This window comes from Corvus cornix, chromosome 2 (assembly GCF_000738735.6).
Source record: "Corvus cornix cornix isolate S_Up_H32 chromosome 2, ASM73873v5, whole genome shotgun sequence".
Lineage (NCBI taxonomy): Eukaryota > Metazoa > Chordata > Aves > Passeriformes > Corvidae > Corvus > Corvus cornix.
In genome coordinates this window covers 119,650,376-119,673,614 of record NC_046333.1, presented here as the reverse complement: position 1 = coordinate 119,673,614, position 23,239 = coordinate 119,650,376, and the positions used below count along the sequence as shown (strand labels likewise).

At 39.3% G+C, this 23,239-nt stretch overlaps 1 protein-coding gene across 2 annotated transcripts in view; it reads left to right on the top strand.

Annotated features, from left to right (window-relative positions):
• CPA6 (carboxypeptidase A6) overlaps positions 1-23,239 on the top strand; it is an 87,518-nt gene that overhangs the window by 49,079 nt on the left and 15,200 nt on the right. For both annotated transcript variants that reach the window (XM_039550112.1, XM_039550111.1), the window contains exons 3-8: positions 1,981-2,105; positions 5,484-5,598; positions 6,569-6,670; positions 7,499-7,603; positions 21,337-21,447; positions 21,695-21,785. In XM_039550112.1, coding sequence (XP_039406046.1) covers positions 1,981-2,105; positions 5,484-5,598; positions 6,569-6,670; positions 7,499-7,603; positions 21,337-21,447; positions 21,695-21,785 — 649 coding nt within the window. The remainder of the gene's footprint in view (positions 1-1,980; positions 2,106-5,483; positions 5,599-6,568; positions 6,671-7,498; positions 7,604-21,336; positions 21,448-21,694; positions 21,786-23,239) is intronic.

Below are 23,239 nucleotides of genomic sequence, written 5' to 3'. Positions count from 1 at the left end.
GTTGCTCTTAGCTTGTATGTAACAATATGTTGTTATTTTTATAAAGATGGCTCTGGCTGAGCTCGTTGATAGACTGTTACTCTAAGAAAAACACATTTACCCTTTCTGATGTATATTTTTTGGAATAAATCTTAAAAGTCAAATACACATTTCTAATTAAACATGTGTGAAATTAACCATGTTGAGTTAGGGGGGAATTTCACTGGGTGCCTGTAATTTATCAAAATACAAAAGAGAGATAAACTAAAAAACATAAGGTGTTAGCACAGTGAGACAATCTTTATTTGTAAGCAGCATTTATCACCACTTAATTCACGACTTTCGTTTCTACTGGCCATCTGTCATAGCTGCTGTCAGCTTCACAAGCCTCGTGAACTTTGCCAGTCCTGGTGTTAGACTTCAAAAGATGCTGCACCCACCCACCACTATGACTTGGATGCCGATACCATATTGTGGCAGCTTGAAACAAAGAGTGGCTTTGGCAGGAACAAGAAGAGGCTGGCCCTGTGTTTCAATTCTGCTCCTTCCAAAGTAGCAGGCATTTAATTGGATTAACTGGGTTGAGGTCACTCTTGTTTAAAGAGGTAACACCAGATTCAGCATTAGATGCCCTCTTAGTAATCAGAATATTTTTACCCAGGGCCATTTGAGAAATGTTGAGAACTAAACCCCTGTTGCAAGATTGTACTCCTCTCACAAATGAGGTCCATAGCAAGACCAGGTAAATGCATTTGATGTTTCCCAAATAGCTTCTATGGCATAAAAGAAGTGAGGACCTTTTAAGGTATAGATTATAAAAATCTTTTTAGATACCTGGAAAGCAGTGGACGCTCATGAGCTGTATCAACGGCTTCGTAAGTGCAGCCTGGCACAGCTGATTGCAATAAACTTCAAAAGACATTTATCAAGTATCAAACCTTTAAAAATTCTCTTTAAGAAATGTGTGAACATGTACTCCATATCAGTTTCCTTCCTTGTATTCAGCTCACAAACATATTTTTAAGGCCTGTGGATCTTGGCATGCCTCTTTGTCATGTTGATACAGAGATTGCTCCTAAAACTCCCATTTATAATCTCCTATGAACATCCAGAAGCTCTGGAAAGAGTTTTGTTGACTTGTGTTCTTTCCACTGTCCTCACACTGGTTGAGGAGGAACTGTGCTCGTGTTGAAGAGTGCAAGTACAGTATTTTACTACAGGGTGCAGAACACTGAGTTTCAAATCCTTCTTTGCAAATTTTCTTGCTTTCTTGAAAATTCATGTTCTGGGCTAAATTTTCCAAATTTATCTCAGATTTGGCAACAAAAGGAAGTAAAAATGGACAAGAAACATCCCTTAGGTATGAGCAGATACAGATAGCACAATAATAATAGTGGCATTGTTCAGTAGCTATCATTTTTTACAAGACTGAAATAATCTGATTATCTTAATCCTGTTATTTTGACATTTAATATAAAGTTATTGTGTATTCATGGTCTTGGTGACCTGTTACTGACCTCTGATCTGCTTATTATCAAGAATAAAACTTGAGTACGTTTTACAAACAACACTGGTATATGCTATGCTTCCTATATCTCTTTAGCATTTTTTGGCTGCCCTAATGAGCAGAGAAAATGCCTTGCAAAATTAAAAAAGACTCATGGACTCCATAGGAGCTAATACATTGGGAATGTATAATAGTCTGAGGAGGTGCATGAAGCTGGAACTAGCTTTTGTTTTGAGCTGTTTGAGGAGGCATGTTCTGAAGACTGTTCTCTGTTCCCACTGGCAAATCTCCCAGGGCAGTTGTGGTGAGCTGGGCACAGTGAATCCTCAAAATCTGCTCCATTAGCACAGATGCTGAGCTGGACCAGCCGATGCAGTTTTATTGTCTCTACCAAGCCTAGAGGGTTTGCCTACCTACCTTCAAGCATGCTGTCTCCTGGACTTCCCCACCTCCACTGAATGCATGTGAATTACAGGTTGGTTCCTGCACTACAGGTGGACTTGTGGCAGCCCAGCAGCCCCTTCCACATCGTCGAAGGTACAGTCGCTGACGTGCGAGTACCGCAGAACACGAGCCAGAGCCTGCTGCCCTACCTCCAGCAAGCAAACATCCAGTACACGTAAGCCCATGCTTCACTTCCCATGCCTCGCTCCAGAGGCCTGGCCTTCGGAGCAGGTCTGCATCTACCACGCCAAGTGCTCTCAAAAATGCGTTCCACATCACAGCAGTTAGGCTGGCAGACAGCTAGGCATTGCCAAGAAAACAACCACTTTAATGGCAGAGCAGACCATCTCCCACAGGCAGGCAGCTTTAATTAAATGTCCTCCTTTGGAGTCAAGCTGAAATGTTTTCAATATATGTGAAATCACATCTGTTAAGAGAGGGTTGGTAATTACTAATTCTGTAGCCTGCTTTGCCTCTTTGTTTAGTAGGAGCAAGGTTTATTTACAAGCAAGCTGCAAATGCAGAGGCAAAACTTCTTCATCAGTTATACAGGAACATGCTACTTCTTTATTCTCCATTCCTAGCGACCAATGCAAGTCATACAGTACAAATGCACACTTAAGTTCACAAACCATTTATAGTGCTCCTTAAAAAAATTCAAGACAATTTTGGAGTATAGTTATCCTTTCATATTTATCCATATGATATACTGGACAAGAGAAATGATCGTGTCATTAAAGCTTTTTCAATGACATGCCTAAGCATCTGAATAATCAACTGATGAGTTATTTGAATTCTCAAAAATTTGCTGAGTAAAGACCTATATGAAGTTATTTATACTTTTTCCTCCGCACATCATCTCAGAATGGTGTAAATCATACTGTAGATGTATTTATGTATACATATGTATAGTACTCATCACAATCCCATTTTAATTATAACAGTGGTCTCTTCTTAATTTGTTGTTCTAAAAATACAGAAACAAATATAAGGCAATTAAGTACACAAGCTCCATAGCTGCAGTTCAGAGTAACTTTCATGTGGGTTCAGCACTGCTTCGGCTTTGTTTATGTTTAAAACTGAGATGGGGATTTCTGTAATTGTTTTCCTGTGCTTATAAAAAAATGTTCCCTAATTACTGTGACCCAGCAGTTGTATTCATGTCTACTGCTGTTCCTGCTCACAGTAATCACCTTTAATGATATCTGTTATAAACACTCTCTGTACTTGAAGACCTCTGCTTGGGTTGCAGAGCCATGTGCCAGGGCAAGAACTGCCAGAGCAAAGGGTCTCTGCAGTTTACCCCAAAAAACATGCTAGGATAACAGTGCATTAATCTTCCACAGGGAAAATCTGACTTTTGGCACAAAAGTTGTGTGCACTTAGAAGGAAATTGGGCAGCATTTTACCAGGTCCATACTTGTCCTTTGCTCTCCCTCTTCATCTCCCTGCTGCGCATTTTGGATGGTCCCAGCCATCAGAAGCAAAACCCTGCAAAGCCTCAACAATCATGTGCTTGTCCTGACAAGCCTCCTGAGATCTGTAACTCCACAAGACCTAGGAGGATTCACCATGAGAGCAACAACATCCATAATCAGGGAGAAGCAGGAGCAGGCTGGCCAAGCACAGTCATGCCCACAGGGTGGGGACCACAGCCCTGAGCTGAAGTGCAGCTCCACAAGCCAGGATTTTGTACAACTCCTTTTCAGATTACTGTTTTTCACAATTTTTAAAATTATTTTTTTCCACACACTGCAATGGAGTTAAATTTCTACATCTCTTTTGGAACTGGAAAATCTGAGGCAAACGCCAGGTAAAATTTCAGCTCAATACAGTGATGCTTACCTAAATTATGACATATTTACAAAGGCAGGAAGCATTTAAGCATCCCTAATAATGACCAGCACTTGCCTTTAAAACAGGCTTATTTCTCTTAGGATTTGACTTCATGACAAGATGGCCATGGAAACAAGCCAGGCATCAGATAAACTCTCTGCACCCAGTTGCCTTGGTTGTAAGTTTTCTGGCAAAGAAGCCACTTACGTTGCACTCAGACCTAAGGGACTTAAGAGCCTTTGTGTTATAAGCACACACAGTAGACAGTCATTTAAGAATAAAGAAAGATTATCAAATCCCATTTAGAGTACAGATGCGTAAGTTAACAGAGTGAGCTTGATCCTGATAGGTGCTTATACGAATCAGAATTCTGCAAAGCAGTCCAGTATTTTTTTTAAATATTAGATGCCCTAATGACTTGAATAAAATCACTCCTTTGATCAGCTTTACAGTACTGCTCTTACAGTACATACAACACCTTGCAAGTCAAGACTATAATCCTTTAGTTTGCTTAATGAATGTTGCTGATGTAGAACAATGTAATTCCTAATTATACAACTACTTCACTAATGCTTTGGAGGATGAGAATAACCTTTACCTTGATTCTGTATGTAGAGAGGCCTATTACCTTTGAGGCATCTGCTGCACAGCTGAGTTACGAGGAGAGTAAATGCCATTTCTTTCCATCTTTTTCCAACCACAGCAGCTAATGCCTATAAAAATTTCGAAGGTTGAATGTGACTGTCATTTTCTGGGAATGGTGAATTAGTGGCGTGGTGATTACACATTGCCATGCTTTAGGAGAAGAGAGCATTACAAGGATGACTCTCGGTTTTACAGTAATGTTGTTACAGATATCCATGACAATATTCCCTGCTCCTGCTACTGTCTGATGGGATGGATGGATGCCTCAACTTCCTTATTATAGTTATTTTCAGATGTTTTCTGTATTATAATTTAATATTCTTTTTTTTTTTTTTGCCATAAAACAGGAAAGTTTTCAGCTTACATAGCCCTCTCTGCATTTTGCTCTTAATGCAAAGAACCTCTCACTTTTTATGCAAGTATATTTAATTTTCACTTCATATTTTTCATATTTTTCCTGAGTTATTTTAACAAAACTGGCAAACAACTACAGCAGAGTAGATAAGGTAAACAACAAAGCACACTTCAGATTTTTTTGTTTCCTGTTTTAACGTGTTTCAGACAGAACGATAATGCTGCCAAGTTCTTAATTTTTTGTTTTGCCTCTACAACTTGTAGCTATATGTAACATTGCATTCCACTCCCAAGAGAAAGTATGTCCATGTTTTTCTAAGCTTAAAAAGATTTTCCAAATGGTTTGAAATCAGTTTTCAAAGATCCATGATCACATAGTATACCTGGATTATAAAAGAAGACAGCAAATGTTGCTCCTTAAAAAATTAAAGTGGGTGCCTCTTCACATTGGCTACATTATTTACATCATTCTGTTTTAGTCACTTAACTAGCTTATTGTGTTTTTGAAGGCACTGTTACATTTCAAAGCAGCTGGAGTATTTATTTGGCAGCTTATATTCAAGTGAGCCTGAAGCACTCTATTGTCAAAATGTAACAGATGAAGTAAAGTCAGGATGGTTTAAATTCTGCTATATTTCCTCTAAACATGATTGTTATTCTGATTTAGCTTGTGTGTTCTACTAGTTTTTCAGTAATACTGCTATCTTTTTTTACCTAGGATTCTCATATCAGACCTACAGCAAGCAATAGAAAACCAGACTGGAGTGAGGTCCCATAGGAATCGAAGGTCCCTCTCTGGGTATAACTATGAAGTGTACCACTCCCTGGAAGAGGTGCATTAAAATCCATATTGTTCCTCTTATCTACTACAATGTTGTATTTAATAAGGCTAAGATTTCATTCTCTCTACAAGTTCTGGTTACCTGTTCATCTTCAGAAATGTTCATCTACAGAAATGTTCATCATTCAGAAATGTTCTTAGAACATTTTGCTTCTTCAAAAATAGGCACTTCCTTGAAAAAAAAAAGTATATTTAATATTTGTATTCAAGGCTCATCTTTACATGTAACTATCTTTCAGAGCACCTGAGTTTTTATTTTAAAAAGTAGGTCTTTTACTCTGGTGGAATAAGAGATTTCAGTGAGTGATTGGTCACACTAAGTCATTTAATTAAGCAATATGAGTAAATGCTTAGGTATTTGCACGGGAGGTACAAATACTTAAAAACACCTAGGTACAAACTCATGTATAAGGAATACTATCCTGGATTATGGCTGGGTAAACAATTTCTGTTGATTTTACTGTGCTCACATACACAATTTCAGTCTGCACCAAATCAAAGTCACTGGGTTGAGCATGCAGAGTGCTGCACCACAAGAAGATCTGGTGCCTGTGAAACAAATATTGCAGGTAGCATTGAGACATGCATGTCAATCTGTTTGTCATTGTGTTCTGGCAGGCAGAATCAGGGACTCTCTTTCTTCATTCCATTAATATTTAGTGGCAATGGTGGATTAGCCACGTCCCCCTATTTTCAATGGACAGCTTATGCATTCCAGTAATACCCAACAATTAAATGGAAAAAAAAACCCATGTGAAGGCTGCATCCAGCCTCTGGCAATAGAGCTATGAGAGCCAAATAATGCTTAAAGTGTGAAAACAAAAACAAACAAGACAAAAATAAAAACTACAGGAAAATCAAAAAGTAGAGAGAGGACTGAGAGCTGAGAAAAATAAATATATTACAGTTTCTTCCCAGGAAATGCAAAGACTGAAAAAATGATTTTATTTCTGTATTTGCAGATTGAGGAGTGGATGCATTATCTGAATAGAACTTATTCAGATCTTGTTCACATGTTCTCTGTTGGAAAATCCTATGAAGGGAGACCACTGTATGTACTCAAGGTAAAGATTAAACAGTCATTAATGAGACTAAAATCTGGAATCAGGGACAGACCCTGTTATTTATGTTACAGCACATACACCAGAGACACAGCTTAACAGTGTTTCCTAAGGATGAGTTGCTTAAATCTAAGTATCTCTCTGAATGTCATCTTTAATGAAAAAAAGGGAAAAGAAAGCTGGAAAACTAATAGCCAAATCCTATTTACCTGGTTTGAATATGCATGGAGAAAGATAACAGGACAAGTTCAATTAGCAGGATTTGGATTTAAGGGGATTGCAAAGCTTTTTTTTTATAGACAACTAGGAGAGCAGTTATGCTGGAGAGGGACCCCAGAGGACTCTGGAGCCCTTCTCAGCATGTGTCACATGCGCCTTTTCTTTAGCTAGTGACAAAATTTCAGGGCTGTGTGCTCTCGACTCACATGATTAGGACCACAAATTAGAGTGTGTCGGTAAGATGCAAAAAATCTTTCAATGTATTTTCTTTCCATCTCCTGTTGAAAAGTTCTGAAAATTTGATTCTTTATGAGGCTATTCACATAGTGTCATTGTTCCTCACCCTACTCCATGTGATATTCATTCCTCGTAAAAGAGGAACTGACAGATCTCACTTTTCCTACAGTTTTTTTCCATAGGTCAGCCTCATTATCTTGGCACACCTGCCTAACATTATCTTGGCCATACCTTTTAAAACAATAAATTTGCATTCCTTTATATGAGGAAATTCAAAATGGTTTCGTCTCTCTCATATTCTATTATTTTCTCATTATTGTGTTTTCACTAATGTGATGAGATCCATTGGTATTTTGTGAATACTCACACTTCAAGTTAGGTAAAAGATCACGGCCCTACAAGAAAGCTGTCTGGATAGACTGTGGGATTCATGCAAGAGAGTGGATTGGCCCTGCCTTCTGCCAGTGGTTTGTGAAAGAAGTAAGTGTGCAAAATTTACAGTCATACAGTTCCTTCTGTTAAATAAACTTTGCATTTTTTCTGTAGCAGTTCTAACACACTACTAATATGGAAAATAACTAGCTATTATACCTCTCTTTTTAAAAATAGTTTGTGGAATACTTAAGTGCTTAATAAACAAAGCTGTTAATGACAGCCAGACACAGCTAGGCACAGGAAAAAATATGCCAGACACATACTGGCAGAGGTATGAAGTAGGATTTTATTCCAAGACCTAAAAATGTGAAGATTGTGATTCTGGTAACGGCGCAGGTAAATCAGTGCCAGTGTGTACTGCTTCAGATCAGTTCAGCAGCATCTTTGCTTTAAGGACTTAGTTTAAAAGAGACATTTCTCTTTTGTGTCATTCCATAGGAATAGGAAGCTAAAGTCACAGAATAATGCAATAGAATCACAGAATTGTTTGGGTTTGAAAAGACCTTAAAGATCATCAAGTCCAGCAGTTAACCTAACACTGCCAAGTCCACCACTGAGTTATCACCCCAAGTACCACATCTACACATCTTTTAAATACCTCCAGGGATGGTGACAAGCATTTAACTGGGCAGCCTTCTCCAATGTTTGACAACCCTGTCAGTGAAGAAATTTTTCCCAGTATCCAGTCTAAGCCTCCCCTGACTCAACTTGAGGCCATTTCCTCTTGTCATATCACTTGTTACTTGAGAGAAGAGGCTGACTCCCACCTAGCTACAGCCTCCTCTCCGGTAGTTGTAGAGAGCAGTAAGGGTCCTCCTGAGCTTTCTTTTCTCTAAAGACCCTCAGATCCCTCAGCTGCTCCTCATCACATTTGTGCTCCAGACCTTCACCAGCTTCTTTGCCCTTCTCTGGACTCACTCCAGCACCTCAATGTCACTCTTGCAGTGAGGGCCCAAAACTGAACACAGGATTCAAGGTGAGGCCTCACCAGTGCTGAGCACAGGGGGGCAATCACTGCCCTGGTCCTGCTGACCACACTATTGCTGATACAGGCCAGGATGCCATTGACCTTCTTGGTCACCTGGGCACACACGAGCTCATGTTCAACCAGCTGTTGACCAGCACCCCCAGGTCCTTTTCCAACGGGCTTCTTTCCAACCATTCTTCTCTCAGCCTGTAGCACTGCCTGGGGTCTCTGTAATTCAAGTGCAGGATCTGGCACTTGGCCTTTCTGAACAGTTGGTCTAAATCTGTCAAGAATTCATCTGCCATTTTCCCATGATGGCAATTATCATAGTTTTTCTGCTGTTCAGTGGCTTCCAGCTCCTGTTGGTTGCCCATCCTGTGTGTATTGGTGTAGATGTACTTCACCTGGGCTATTGATCCTGCTGCCTTCCACAGGGAAGAAGCCCTAATTCCTACATGACTGTTCTTTGGCACTTCTGTGGTTTCTGACACATCAATAACCCTTCTGTCTTTGCTGCCTCCTGGATCTTCATCCCCAGCTTCCGCTGGGATGGCAGACTGAAGGACCTATCTAGAACAACATCCCTCAAACATTGGTGTGGTGCCCCCAAGCTCATCTCTATCGAGCCTGGTTTTATCCTCTTCTGCCTTCAAATCCAGTTTAAAGCTCTTCCAATGCGACCTCTTAACTTGTGATCAAAGATCCTTTTCCCCCTTTGAGACATGTATAGCCTATCTCACTGGGAAGCCTGCTGTTGTGTAACCCAACCCATAATCAAACCCACAAAATTCTTCCAGTGACACCAGTCTCAGAGCCAGTGATTGATCTGCTGGCTGTTCTTCTTCATGCATGGATTTCATCTGAAACGACGGATTTCATACTATCTGAAGAACAAGTGAATCCTATGTTTCTTTGATTCTATCTTATTTGGTTTATTCTCCCTTTATTTTTGAGGTCTAGTATTTAGTCTTCATATTTATCCATTTGCAGTTTTCAAATGAGAGGTGAAATCAAGTGGAATTGGAATTTTGCTTCCAAATTGTCTGGTTCTGGTTTGGTTTTGGCTTTTTATAAGTATCAGCACTTAAACTCTTCTAATTTGGGATACATTACAGATGCATTATATGTTTATAGGATTTTGCCATCTCCCCTTAGCCAACAAACTTTTGTTCAAGATGAGACATTAGCTGCACAATGCAGACTACCTTGCAACGTAATTGGCAGAAGTCAAAAGCGGCTTTAAAATACCCCCACAGAGGTGCTTTGAGTATTTTGCATACTGTTTTTTGCACAAAAATAAGGGTTGCAATATGCTTTTACAAGCTTCTTCCTATAAACACATGATTTTCTTACCTGTCTTCCCACCCATCACTGTGTAATTCTACAATGTATTAATACCTCCTCTGATTTTGTGAGAGTAAACTTCTACATCACCAACACCCTAATGCTGAGATGATCAGGTAATCATGTGTGGCCTTCCCTCGAGCATCACAACAGTGAAGTTGAACAGGGGAAGTATAGAAATAATGAGGGATGCGCCCATGACCATGGATAGGCTAAATGAGATCCAGGAGCCAATCTCCAAAGTTCAGCGTGCAATGATGGTGTGTCTTCTCATTAAGACTCCTGTTAATGTAAAGATGAACTAACTTGCAATTTCTGAGTAGCTTTCCTACAGGAGAACATGTGCAGTAAGGAAAGAAGTTGGGACAGAAAGGCACTGGTGGGAAGCCTGTTGCTTAAGTACCTCTTCCTTACCAAGGTTTTCCCATAAAGCAGTAGAATGTGGCAGTAGGGTAAAAATCACAAGGTTTCTCTGTAGACCTTATAGCAGAATATAGGCCGTGGGTGTGTATACAAAAACCTCCTGGTTGTTATATGAGATTTTCAGAGAGCAGCTTGTAAGGCTGCTTCTCTAATTATGTAAAAAAGTTTTCCTAGATTAAAAGTAGTCTCCGCAGAGTTCCTTCATACTACAAGAATGTACCACCCTTGTCTGCCCATCCCTTCTTAGAGCAGTATTTCAATCCAGCATTAAAGCAAAAACCATCAGGAAGAGAATACATTATGCTCATAGTCTCCATCATCATATTAAAAATGACTGGCAAAGGAGGAGAGACAAGATGATTAGACTGCTTGGTTTAGGACATTACTTTTCTCATTGTATGAATTAGAAAATTTTAGTAAGAACTCTAGGAAAACTGAAGGTCTTTCTGTGCTTCAAACTCTGCAATTCTCTTTTGCTGGCAAACTCCTCCCTTAAGCACCTCTGCAGCCTGGCAGCCCAGTTTTCCATCCTCCCTGGCACTTACGGGCAGTTCTGAGAAAGGGCTGTCAGCTTGGAAACAGATCTTTCCTGGCATGTTTGCTGACTCTCAGGAATAGCACCACAAGTCCATCGATTTAAGGCAAGCAAAAAGAAATGCTGGATTTACATGGTGTTGGCTTCTTTTCTACCAGGAACAGCATACATGCATTCCTTTACCATGCAGGCAGCCTGAAAAGTTTTACCAAGCTTTCACTTCACCCTGTGATTTCTGACACTTATTTTTAATGAACTAGATTCATGTTCCTGTGTACAAGAAGGCTTTTCAAGCAATTTAGCTTAGGAAGAAAACCCTCTATGCATGAATGTCACTTAACATTCAAGCTCAAGACTGGGTGCTGCAAACTTTACCAGATACTCCTACCCAGTTTGGGAACTCTCAGTATCTTGCTTGCACCTCTGGAAGTGGCAGCTTCTGAGTGACAGAGGATTTGCTGCAAGCAGTGGGAGACCCCCTCCGAAGGGTGGAGGTGCCACCGAGCAGCTGCTCATGCAGTTTGCCAGGGTATGGCAGCAGCTCCCCACTTTCTACAGAGTCTGGAATTGTTCAGCTAAACTGGACCTGGCTCCCACCTATTTAGAAATGCAAAACAGACTAAAGCAGATCAGACTTGGGAAGTGAGGATGTAAGGCTGGAGCATGGGAAGGCAAGAGGCTGCCTGCTGTGCAGGCTTGTTCTATATTTGGGCAATTACAATAATTAGAGGAAAGGAAAATAATAGCTAGAGAAAAAAAAAAGATACAGAAGTTAAAGATTTAAAAGCAGAAAGAAAATGCACAGGGTATTATGTGATGATATAACTCAAAGTACAAAAGCAGGCTACTCTCATTTTGGAACAAACAAAAGGAGAGCAAAGACTATGGTTTGAGGAATTGTGGGGTTTTTTTGGTTTTCTGTGTGTTGGTTTGTTTTTTATTTCCTTATAATCTACTCCAGAATGAGCTCTAGCCTTGGCTCTGTGTTCCATAGATCTGATGTTAATAACAACGTCACTGTTTCTGTGGAAGGCGCCCAGAATGTCTGTAGTCTCTCGCCTAAAGATAATCAGATGTTCTGTCAGGATTAGTTGTACTGGTGGCCTCTGACAATCCCCACCTCATGGTCACTGAATTTCAAGTCAAGAAAGGGGTCACCTTGCATACAGAGCACCAGAGCTTTAGGTACCAGCTAATGAGCCACAGAGAAGTGTCTGCACCTGTACTGTAGTGAAATAGCAGTCAGGTTACAGTGGAGTCCCACCCAATTCCAGCCTTACTCAGCTGGAAAGGGATGGAAAAAGGACTTTGATAGTGGAAATATTATGAGACCTGTGGTGGAGCAGGGAAGCAAGACAAGCTGTAAAAGGAAACAGAACTGATTACATGTGGGCTTATTTGAAGGCAACCTGCAAAGATAAATGAACCCAGAACTTGTGTCCACAGCAAGAGATTTAGAAAGAAAAAATGAAAAAGAAAAAAGGTTTGTTAGCCTAGAAATTTAAAGAGGCTACATGGGATCTAATACATTATTATGTGTTAGTAAATATTACAAACTGAAAGATACTCTATTATGTATAATTACTTTGTAGGAAGCAGTAGACTTTAGAAACAAAATTCAGATATATCATGTATTTATCCAAAATTAAATAGTCCTTACAGACACAAAGATGCAATACCTATAGCCATTTTGCAAAAATACAATTATATATGTACATATGGTAAGTAAGAACATTTAACTCCTACTCATTGAGAGCAGAGAAGCAGAATTCAGGTATCAAATTATCCAGACCTCAAATTTAGGATTTTACCATTTCTTAAAAAATCTTAAATATGGTTCACAGGCTGCTATTCAAATTAACATCAAAACTAGATTCTGTTTCAGTTTTAGTGAAAGCAGATGAGGATTCCCATTACATCTGGTTTGACTTTCTTCCCTCTAATAAATGCTGCCATTTGATCCATTTCAGTGATGTATAACCTTGACATGTCTTTCACGCAGTATTTTCAGAAAACAGCATAGCTGAGATGTGACTTTGATATGTGTTATTCTTTATTTCTGGTGCAGGAATTTGTATTTCAAGATTAGAAATTCAAGAATGTAATTAAAAATCCTCAAGAAGCATGTACTGATTGTTCTTCTTGACAAAATATCCTAAGAGTCCAATGTCAACTGTAAGGGAAATGTCCATTGAGATCAAATGCATCTCCCTAAAGGAGTGACCTCATCAGGGCCTCAAATGAAGGTGAAAATAGCCTCACACTTTGGAAATGAAGTAACCTCCACCACCTTCTTCTCCCATCCTCAACAGTGATCTCAATTATTTGAGTTCCCAAATTATTCAAGACTATGTGTTTGGACTTCATCATGCTCCCAGGGAGCAAACATATAGCCCCAGAAAAAAGAAATTAAAGGCTGAGGGCAGTTCTCAGAGGTATTTTGTTGTTTGTTGGGGGTTTTTTTCATGCTGACATTGGTATTGATTTATTCCAAAACCAGGCTAGAATCCTGTCTTTTCATTCCATAATAATGAGCCAAGAGAGACAGACAGACTGTCCAAGAAGCAAAGTGGCAACATCTGCCCCCACTATTCTCAGCTTGAGACTGTTTTATGAGTCACCTCGTGGGATGCATATGGGATGCATACTGCCAATTAGCCAGCCATTAGGATTGTGGACCAGGCCCCAGAGAGCAGTCTTTACCAGGAATTTTGCAGCATTCAAGACCTCAGATTTTTCCTTAAGAATGTTTATGAAGTGCTTGAGTGCAGCCAGCTAAAGGAACAGTATATACACAGAGCTCAGTCAGGACAACAGCGCACTCAGGTGCAGGGCCAAGCAGGAGACCCAGACAATGTTAAAAAGGGTTGGCTCTTTTCTGCTCTGTTCAGGCCATGTGGGCAGAGGGCAGTGAAGCTGTAAGTATTCTTACTTTAAGATCTGCTGAAAGCCAGTGTAGCACTTATTCTCATTGTACAAAATTCACAGTCCGTGTCCTGATGGACAAACCATCTGCAAAATCCTGCATCGATAGTCAGAGCAGCACTCGGTCATTCATTCCAGTGCTGAAGCCCACACTGCCAGGGAAACAGCTTCACATTCTGTATCATTGCTGGGTCTTACTGAGCTCCATCAAAACCAGTAATCCTTTAGGATTTAGAAAATTTCTTTCCTGTGTTTTCCATAACTACCAGAGTCTTCAAATAGTGGCTAATTATCAAATTCAGATACCAGTTTTTTCACCCACTTCAGAAATAGTCTGATCTTGGGGGTGTGTAAGATAGTTATGTGAAGCAGCACAATAATGTTTCTTAGAGATTATACATTTGATCTCTCACTTGTCAACCCACTAAAGTCTTTTGAACAGGTACAGCTGAAATGCTGTGTTCCCACAGCCCAGGGTTTCAGACAAAGATTAACTCAAAGGATATTCGTTACACCTATATTTAGTTATTCTTTGAGACAATGTGTTCCACCTGCTGTGATAGGCTTTCCATCTCCATTTTTTGGAGTTCTCCAAGTGGAAGTTTTGGACCATAGAGGAAAGAAAGCAAGAACCTGACTGCCTTTCCATATAAATCAGACATTTATGCCAGTCCTTTCCTAGGTACAAGTATGCCACAGTTCCTAAAGTATCTTTGATGGTCCTCAAAAATCTGAAGAGCTTTTGAAATAACTTGAAATATTCCAAAGTGAATGAGAGGCATGCAAGGCCAAAACAAATATTTTAGCTGTAGGTTTTTCCTTTCACCCTTTTAGCTGAGTGTTCTTTCTTGACAAAGTCTGTTCCCTTCAGCTAAAGCTCTTTCGCTGATGTTGGCTTGACATGAAATTTTTGTTGCTCTTTAAATCATTGCATCTTCTTACTCTATGAAATTTTCCTATCTGAGTTTTCCTGCAGTTGATCCATTTTTAGTTTACCCTTGGTTTAGGAGAGTCAGATGCCTCCCAGGGCTGTGTCTTACCCCCCTGCAGCCTCCTTCACAGCTGTCAGTGGTGATGTCACCACAAAAACGGGGCTTTTTTCACCTTGAAGAACCAGTCATCTGGCTACAATCTCTCCACAAATGTCTGCAGCTCTTTCAGCAAACACTGTACAATCCTTGGAGCTTAATTTTTATTGTTTACCGGAATCTAGTCTCCCCAGCTGTCTTTTTAGCTGCCTAACTTCAGAAAAAAAAAAATGGACTTCTCTGAGTGCTCCCTGTATATTCATTATCTGGAGGGAAAAATCCATCTGTTTCATCCTGCAGTATCTATATTTGAAACACTCAGCCTTACTTGTCTTTAGCTAATTCATTCTTCTCTGTCAGAAGCTTCTGCCTGAAACATTATTTGTTTTTTCTCCATCAGAGACATCACCTCTTCCAGCCTCTTCACTTAGCACTTCATTTATCAGCCTTTCAGCAGCAAGAGGCACTGGTACCAATGCAGAATTTGTTTTATCCTCATGATTTTTTTTCCATCCTGCAAATGCTGTTCCTGCCGTTTGAAGTTCATGTGCAGTATTCACACCTATGTGTAGTAGTTTTTGCTTCTACTCAACGTCTCCCTTCCATTCCACAGCTGTTTCAGTTCTGAATGTGTTCCCTTTTTTTGGCAGCCATCCTACATACCACTTCTCTCTGAGTATCTGCATTTCTCTAGCACATGCTTGCTACTGAAAATGTGCACCACTTCTGAGGGGAAGGAAAACAAAGTAGCAGTGAACACTATCAACAAGAGTTTCCTGATCTAGGGCCCCAGTTGTGGTGCTTTAAAAAAAAAAAAAAAAAAAAAAAAAAAAAAAAAAAAAAAAAAAAAAGATAAAATCTAAGCCAATGCCAGAAAGATAGAGTGCAGTACCACGGTATCACCACAACGAGGCATGTGATGCATTGTTCTAAAGGCAGCTGTGGCAAACCATTTTTATACTGTGAGGTATCTCCCTCTCTTTTAATCCGCGGTGGAATTTCACAGGTTTTATTCAACAATAAGACAATTTAGGGAAGGTTCCTTCCCTTGCTTTTACACCTTCACAATAGCAAATAAAATTTTAAAAACCAGTTAAAATTGCTTTCAGTTTTCCAAAAGGAAGTACTGCACTGATTTTTGTGTGCACTACTCAGCTGCATCTTCTTGCCTACCCATGACCTTAAGAAGGTAAAAAGTGCTTTCATTTTGCTTGCAGCTATTAATTTTTCATAATGTGAGTAGATCTTGATAAAAGAAAAGTAACACTGCAGCTGTGTTGTGCCTGTAATAGGAATTCTTCAATGACACTTGCTCCTGTATATTCCTATTTAGGTATTCATCACTAGGACATTCAGATTCTACCCCCTGAAGGCTTTTAAGATGTTGGGTATGTTCTTCTTCAAGGCATGAAAAGAATTCACATTGTTGTTCCAACACATTACTTGCCCTAAGGGAGGAAGTCTGCTCTGTATTTTAGCAGTCCACTCCAGTATGATGGCACTGAGTAATTAGGGCCTCAGTAAAACTGCTGATATACAAAAACACTACTGAGCATGAGACAGGACTGTGAAAGAAAATTCCATATGTTGGACAATTTAGTTGTTCCAGAACTGGAATTACAAGCAATTATTTGTATCTTAAGTATTTAATCGTGTCTCAAAAATTTAATTAAGCCTTGTATTCAAGTGAGTTCTATTGAGTTTCCCTCAATATGTACTACCATGGACCAACACAATTAGGATGTAAAATTCAATAATTACATTTTTCAGAGGCCTATACCTTGGTGGGTCTCCACCAAGTTGGTGGGCACTAATTTCATACAATTACTAGTAAACAAATCTTACTCCTTTCAAAGCATTCACAGTGCTTCAGAATAACTCAGGCCTTTCTTTTCCTGGATAGGCAGTCCCTGACTTTTTTGGCATCTAAGAGGTTTTTCTTTTTTCTTTTTGTACTACTCTCTGAGTGGAACCAAGAAGCTGTGTCTCCAATTTCTACTAAGATCTGTGTAATTATGCATCTTCTTTCCCACAAGATCCTGCCTTTGCTTGAGTGGTCCCAGCCTTACCCAAGATTCCTGGAATGGCTGTTTGCTTCCCTAACATGTCCATCACACCATCGTCCCTCTGCCTCTTCTCCCCTCAGCATCTTCTCCACTTGCATCCTTAAGGAGCTCCATAGTCAAGTCTTTGGGATTCTGCAGATTCTTCTTGTCAGACTATTTTGTGGGTGTTGAAGAATAGTTGCAGCACAGTCCTCTTTCTCAGTTGTTTCTGGGTTTCTCCTGCAGTAAATGCCTTCAAAGAGGAAGGAAGGTTTTGCTTGGAATTAAACAAAAAAGATAAATCAGACACAGTTCAAGCTTCAGCCTTGAAAATTTGACCCTTTGTTTTAAGCCATTTGTTTTTAAATACTCAGTTGTATCTTAGCCTTAATAATGGGTTTACCACTCTGCTTGTGATTTGAATGCCAAAGCAGGACACTAGCAGTAAAAGGGAAAACAAAGATAAAAAGCTGTATTGCTTCCAAGAGTAGAGACAGAGCTAATTACTAGCTTGCCAAACTGATAAAGGGGCAATGAAGGCCTGAATGGCAGATCAGAGTGCTAAAGCATAACATGTACAGATAAAAGTAAAATATTGTGTGTTACTGTCAAAAAGGATGTTTTAACTGGTATCTTAATAATGGCACAGAAGAGTTAATCCTGTTTTGCCAGAAGCAGGTTTTTTGTGATTTCTGGCAGAACAGTAAATGTCTTGTGCTAAAATAGTAACTGTTTAATTCAGTATGATTGTTTAATTCAAAATCAGAAATAGCAAAAGCTGATTGTTACCTTAAATTTAATAATAATTAATTGTGAGATAGCAAATCCTTATTAAGCTCAACTGGGATTTCAGAATTTCTCCCAACCCTGTCTCCTCGCTGTGTCCTTCTCAGTCAATCCCCTGATTTTATAAAAAGCCTAACTGCATCCTAAATCCATTTTACACTCTTGCCTTTTATTGCCTTGGCAGTTTACAATATAGCTCTTTTGTTTACTTCGTCCCCTAAATTAAATTTCCTATGGACCAGATCCTCAGCCAGCCTAAGCCAGTATAGCTCTATCAACAACCATCACTCAGCTGATCCAGATGATCAAGCCCCCTCCTATTAATCACTGGTCCTCTCCCCATCCCCCAGGCAGATTGCTTGCACGGTGTTGGCAGTGTTCCTCTATCATCTGTTCACTCACTAATAACACAATTCAGCATTTATTGGGCTGGTCTGGTTCTCTGCACATTCAGCAGCAAAGCTGCTATTGATTGCATGATGGGGAAGCAGAATCAACCCATATTCTGAGAGCTCTCTGCAAACTACAATGCAGTTAATTCACTAATGCTTTATATTTGCCTTGCTCATGTCACAGCAGAGGGAAAATGTTTCAGCACTGCTGGCGTGGGTGGGGGAGGTGGTTCACACAACCATTGTTGGGAGGACTCGAGAGTCACGTCGCAGAAGGCAAGTTGTGGGCTTTGCTCCAGGAAGGACGTACCTTGGCAACTGTAAGGCTCATTGCCAAAGATTATACAGTCTGCGTTGCCTGATTACACACATCAAATAAAATTGCCAGATAAAAGCAGGACAAAAGACAAAGTATTTTCAGCAGAAAGAGTGAGTATGATCTTACTTACACTACCTACTTGCTTTCCAAGAAGAAAGCCACTCTAGATCCACTATGTTTTTAATTAAATACTACTTTAAAAGGGTAACCAAGTTATTTAAAACCCCATATATTCTTTAAAGAACAGAATTGAATGACATGTTTGGCTCTAAACCAATGTTAAGACTTTCAATTTTGAGGATTATTACTGGGGACTATAATGCTTTCTAAAGTCTCTTTTAGTATTTTGTCAACGATAACAGGCATTAAAATAACTTAGTCACTATAAAACCTCAGCATTTTGCTGCCTATATTTTGTTTAGGTTTTTTTAATGGTGGTCCTTTTACCTAGCAAGGAAAATATATTTTTCACAGGATTTAAAACATATTGTATATTAAACAGTCTTAATTCAAATATTTTCATTATGCCACTTTTTGCAAATTTGGAAAGGTACTGAAAAATATGCAAAGTTCATTCATGCAATTTTAAGCAGTGTATTACTTTTAATTAATTAATTATCTGTAGTTATTTTTAGGAGATGATTTTAAAAGTGTTTTAAAGAGTTTAGTCTTACAGCATTGCAGTTTAAAACATAATATATAGCCCAGTGTAACAAAATGCATAATCACAGATGTAACTGACAGCAAAAGGATGGCATACAAAATACAGATACAAGCACATATGCCAATCTCATCATCACTGGTATGTAAATACCCACCATGGGGACACAACCTGAGCTTAATTTGCTAATACTGTCTATAAAGAGAAAAGCAGTAAAAAAATCAAGAAAGTGGTGTGTGGTGCCTTATTTCCTCCCCAGCCAAACTACTTTTCCCTGAAATAAGCATGATGAAAATGTTCATTTTCCTTGACTCACACTTTGGAGCATGGGTTGGTTCTGTTTCCAACTGTAAGAACAGTTTTACCAATTTAACATCCATACTTACCATACAGGCTCTTAATCCTGTGCAGATTTAAGTACAGGGCCAGCCTAATGCACATAGTAGCCCTGTTTACTACAATATGTGTTCTCTGCATGTGAAATAGCAATGACACAGAGTCCTTATTTTCATGGTCATTGTTTTTGAGTAACCATTGATTTGACAAATCAATGTTTTGACAATTTTTTTTTTCCCAGGTCCCTGAACACCAATATTTTTATCCAAATCTATTTGAAGACTTGATATGGTTTTTTAATACAAGTAAATAAAATTTAAATGCAATACCAGCTAAGAATTTGGGGGGATTTTCTGGTACATGGGCCAGGGAACCTATCACCTCCTCACTGGCCAGGGACTTTCTCCAGGGCAGTCCATCAAGCTTCCCCTCAAAAGCTCAACTGTCATTTCCTTCTCCCCTATGAATGCCTCTTTCAAGATCTCATCCCTGCATGCTGTGCTGCACACCACCCTGTCCCAGCTGCTGCCTAAGTCTCATTTCATTCTGTGCTTTGCCCATTTGCCTTCTATTTCTCACTTTCCTCTCCTCTTGCCTGGCTGAAACAGAAGAGCTCGGTGTGGAGTAGCACCAGGTGACTTGGCTTTTCACAGGGATGAAGTGCTGCTTTGGATCTGATAGTGAGGCTGAAGGACTTGCATGTGCACAGCACTTCTGGGAGGGTGAGATGAAGCTGGGTAAGGATAAAGCACTGCACAACAGAGGGACGAATAATGAACCATATAGAAGAAGTATTTAGAAGTCTCACTAATCCCCTCTGTAAAGAAAAAAAAAGTCATAGTCCTCCATGAGTACATTTCAGCCCCAGACATGTCCAGATGTATGGTTATTTCTTATAGGTATTCCATACAAAGCATCCATCAGCTCCCATAGCAGCTTTAGTAATTCAAACAGCTGCATAGTTAGGAGCCCAGAAGTATTGAATTCCTGTACTTCACACTGCTCCCAAGCATTTGTCAATTGAAAAGCATTTAACTTAGTTTATTTCAGAGTAAATGTTTCCCTTTGCTCCCCAAACACATGCTACTCTTCAGATCTGAAGGGCCAGAAACACTGCAGAGCAGAAGCCTGTAATCACAGTAGCAGCAGGAGAGGAGCCAGGCTCAGGTATCCGCCTGAACCCAGCATCAGTGTGATATGCTTTCCACCTGCCACATGAAGCACTGGATTCCTCACCTTACAGAATCAAGACTTACACTTTGAAGGATGCAAAATTGATGCCTAGCTATGACAAGGGACAGTATTTGCAAGAGCATGTGGAGTATAAGCTTCCTGGAGCTGGTAAAGGAGCATCTCTGGCACTAGCAAATAGAACCACTGAGGAGCCTCTGGTTTTGCTGCATTTTTCTAAGATGCAGAATGGATAAAACCCAAAAACTTTCCCTACCTAGACTTCCTCTACTAACCTTTATACTAGAGGTCCTCCAAAAATAGAGAGGAGTCTAAATGATAAAGGAATAAACTGCCTGTATTGAAAATTGTGCATATGGTAAACTACTTTGAATACAACAAAAGCTGTGTTGTTAATGTGAGCCTTAAATACTTCAAGACCTTATCAAATCACCTGGTGGAAACAACAGGACTCCATTGTCTTACAGGAGCTAAACTCATTTACTCAACTAACAATCTATTCCACTGACTTTCAGCTCTTACTTCAAGAAAAACTTTGTATGCATTTGCTTCTCTGTAATATGAGTTGTATTTTCTTGAATGTTGAAAGCCACTGAGAAGCAGAGAGAATAGGGCCTTTAGAACACCTTTTTCACATGTTCACATGCTGTCTGAATCACATTTGCAGGAAGATGTCAGCCTTTCAGGCCCAGCTAGAAGAAAGTCTGTGCTGCCATGAGAACAGACCTCTGTACTGCCAAATGCCTTGTGACTTAGTCCATCACAATACTTAATTGGGAAAATATTTTTTTAATGGAAACTATTTTCTTTGCCTTTTCTACTTTAGGCTCTTCAGACATACCAGACTGATCCTGACATGCGAAAGATGCTAACTCATCTGTATTTCTATATCATGCCTGTATTTAATGTGGATGGATACTATTTCAGCTGGACAAATGTAAGTAATGTCAGTAGTATTACTCAAAAAATTATTCAGACAGGAAAGATAGAATGGTTGTTACATTATTCAAAGGTGACTGTATAAATCCAGTCCATCACTTTGTGCCTTGAAAAATGGAAGTAAATTACTCCACTTAAAACAGAATACTGAATATGTTTACCAGGGTTGATTTGTTATGTGTACAAGCAGATTTTTGCCAAAATAGAGTAATATTGCGATTTACATGTTTTGTAACTTATGCTAGGATCGATTTTGGAGAAAAACAAGATCAAAGAACGTGAGGTTTCACTGTTATGGTGTTGATGCTAATCGCAACTGGAAAGTGAAATGGTGTGGTAAGTATGGAGATACTTTGGTCCCCCAGTTTAGACTACCCTGTATTTAATTATCCAACAGAGGTAATTATCCAAGTAGGTTAGGTCACATCTGTTGTGAAGTGTTCTCTTTTCTGTAGTTAAAGTTGAAGATTTTTTTCCCATAAAGCCATAAGCCAAGGCTCAAATCTTCCTACTAACTTCTAAAAAAATAAAAGTCCCCAACTTCAGAAAAACAGACCTTCTCATAAGTAAAAAGTTGTCATGGCAAATGTGGCAAAATTTAAAAAATCACACATACAGCTATTCTGTATTTTGGCAATCATATAAATAATTTGAAGCATAGCATTAAGAATGAACCATGACTTTGCAAGATTTACCTAACTGCAGCTCTAGGAAATATTTCAAGCTTAATTTTATTCAATTTGCCATTTCTCTGAAATTATTTTAGTTTTGTAAATGTCAAACTTACTTTGTTGGCCTCAGTGTCCTTAAGGCCATTATTATTAGTGATTTAATAAAGAAAGAAGGTGCTTCTAAATGCATGGAGATACAATTTTAAACTCCCAGCACTTCTGTAAGTACTTCATAAAAATTGGACTCAATTTTGCATAGAGAAAGCAGCAGCAATGAAATAACAACCAGAAGATTTGGAATGGGTCCACCAAAGAACAAATGGTATTTATTAAATCTTACCAAAAAATAGTGCAACTCACAGAGGGGTAAGCAGCCCCTAAAAGTTCTGGTGTAAGAAAGTAAGAACACTGAAATACAGCCATATATACCTGCTGACCTGCTCTTCCACCTCAAGAAACTTCCTTCAGCTCTCTGTGCAGCTGTTTTCTCATCCAGCATTAGTCAACCTTCCTTATATTACAAGCTTCTAAAGACAAGAAATTGTGTTTGCATAGTGCAAGGGCCCTGCCTTCAGCCCATTCCTCTTCCACTGGAAGACTCTAGATGTTTCCACAATACTCTGTGTGTAGTAGGAGTGAGCACTGTACAGTCTGGCTTGCAACAGCTGGATTCTTTAAGTAGAGTTGTGAGAATTTTAAGGATAAAAGTGAATGTGAACAGATGTATACATTCAATCCAGTATGGACCTGTGAAATATGCTTCAAATTGTTTTCAAGGCTACCCACTATAAGGAGAGGACTGAGACAGAAGCAGAAAAGAAAGCCTGTGTTAGCTGAGAAACCCTCTGTTAAAGAAGACAGGCCCAGGACTGCTATCACAATCTTTAAGGCAATTTTATGATGCAAAAATAACATAAAGACAAACCAGTCCTACATCACTGTTACCATCTTTACTTAAGTGTGTAAGCCACAACTGCAGATATTGTGGGGACACCCATTTACTGTTCAGAAGACAGCCAGTGGCATAACTGGAATGATCAGTTCTCTTACAGTGTGTTGAGAGATATATCTTAGGTACCTATCAGTGCAACATTAATATTCAATGAATTTTCTTTCTAG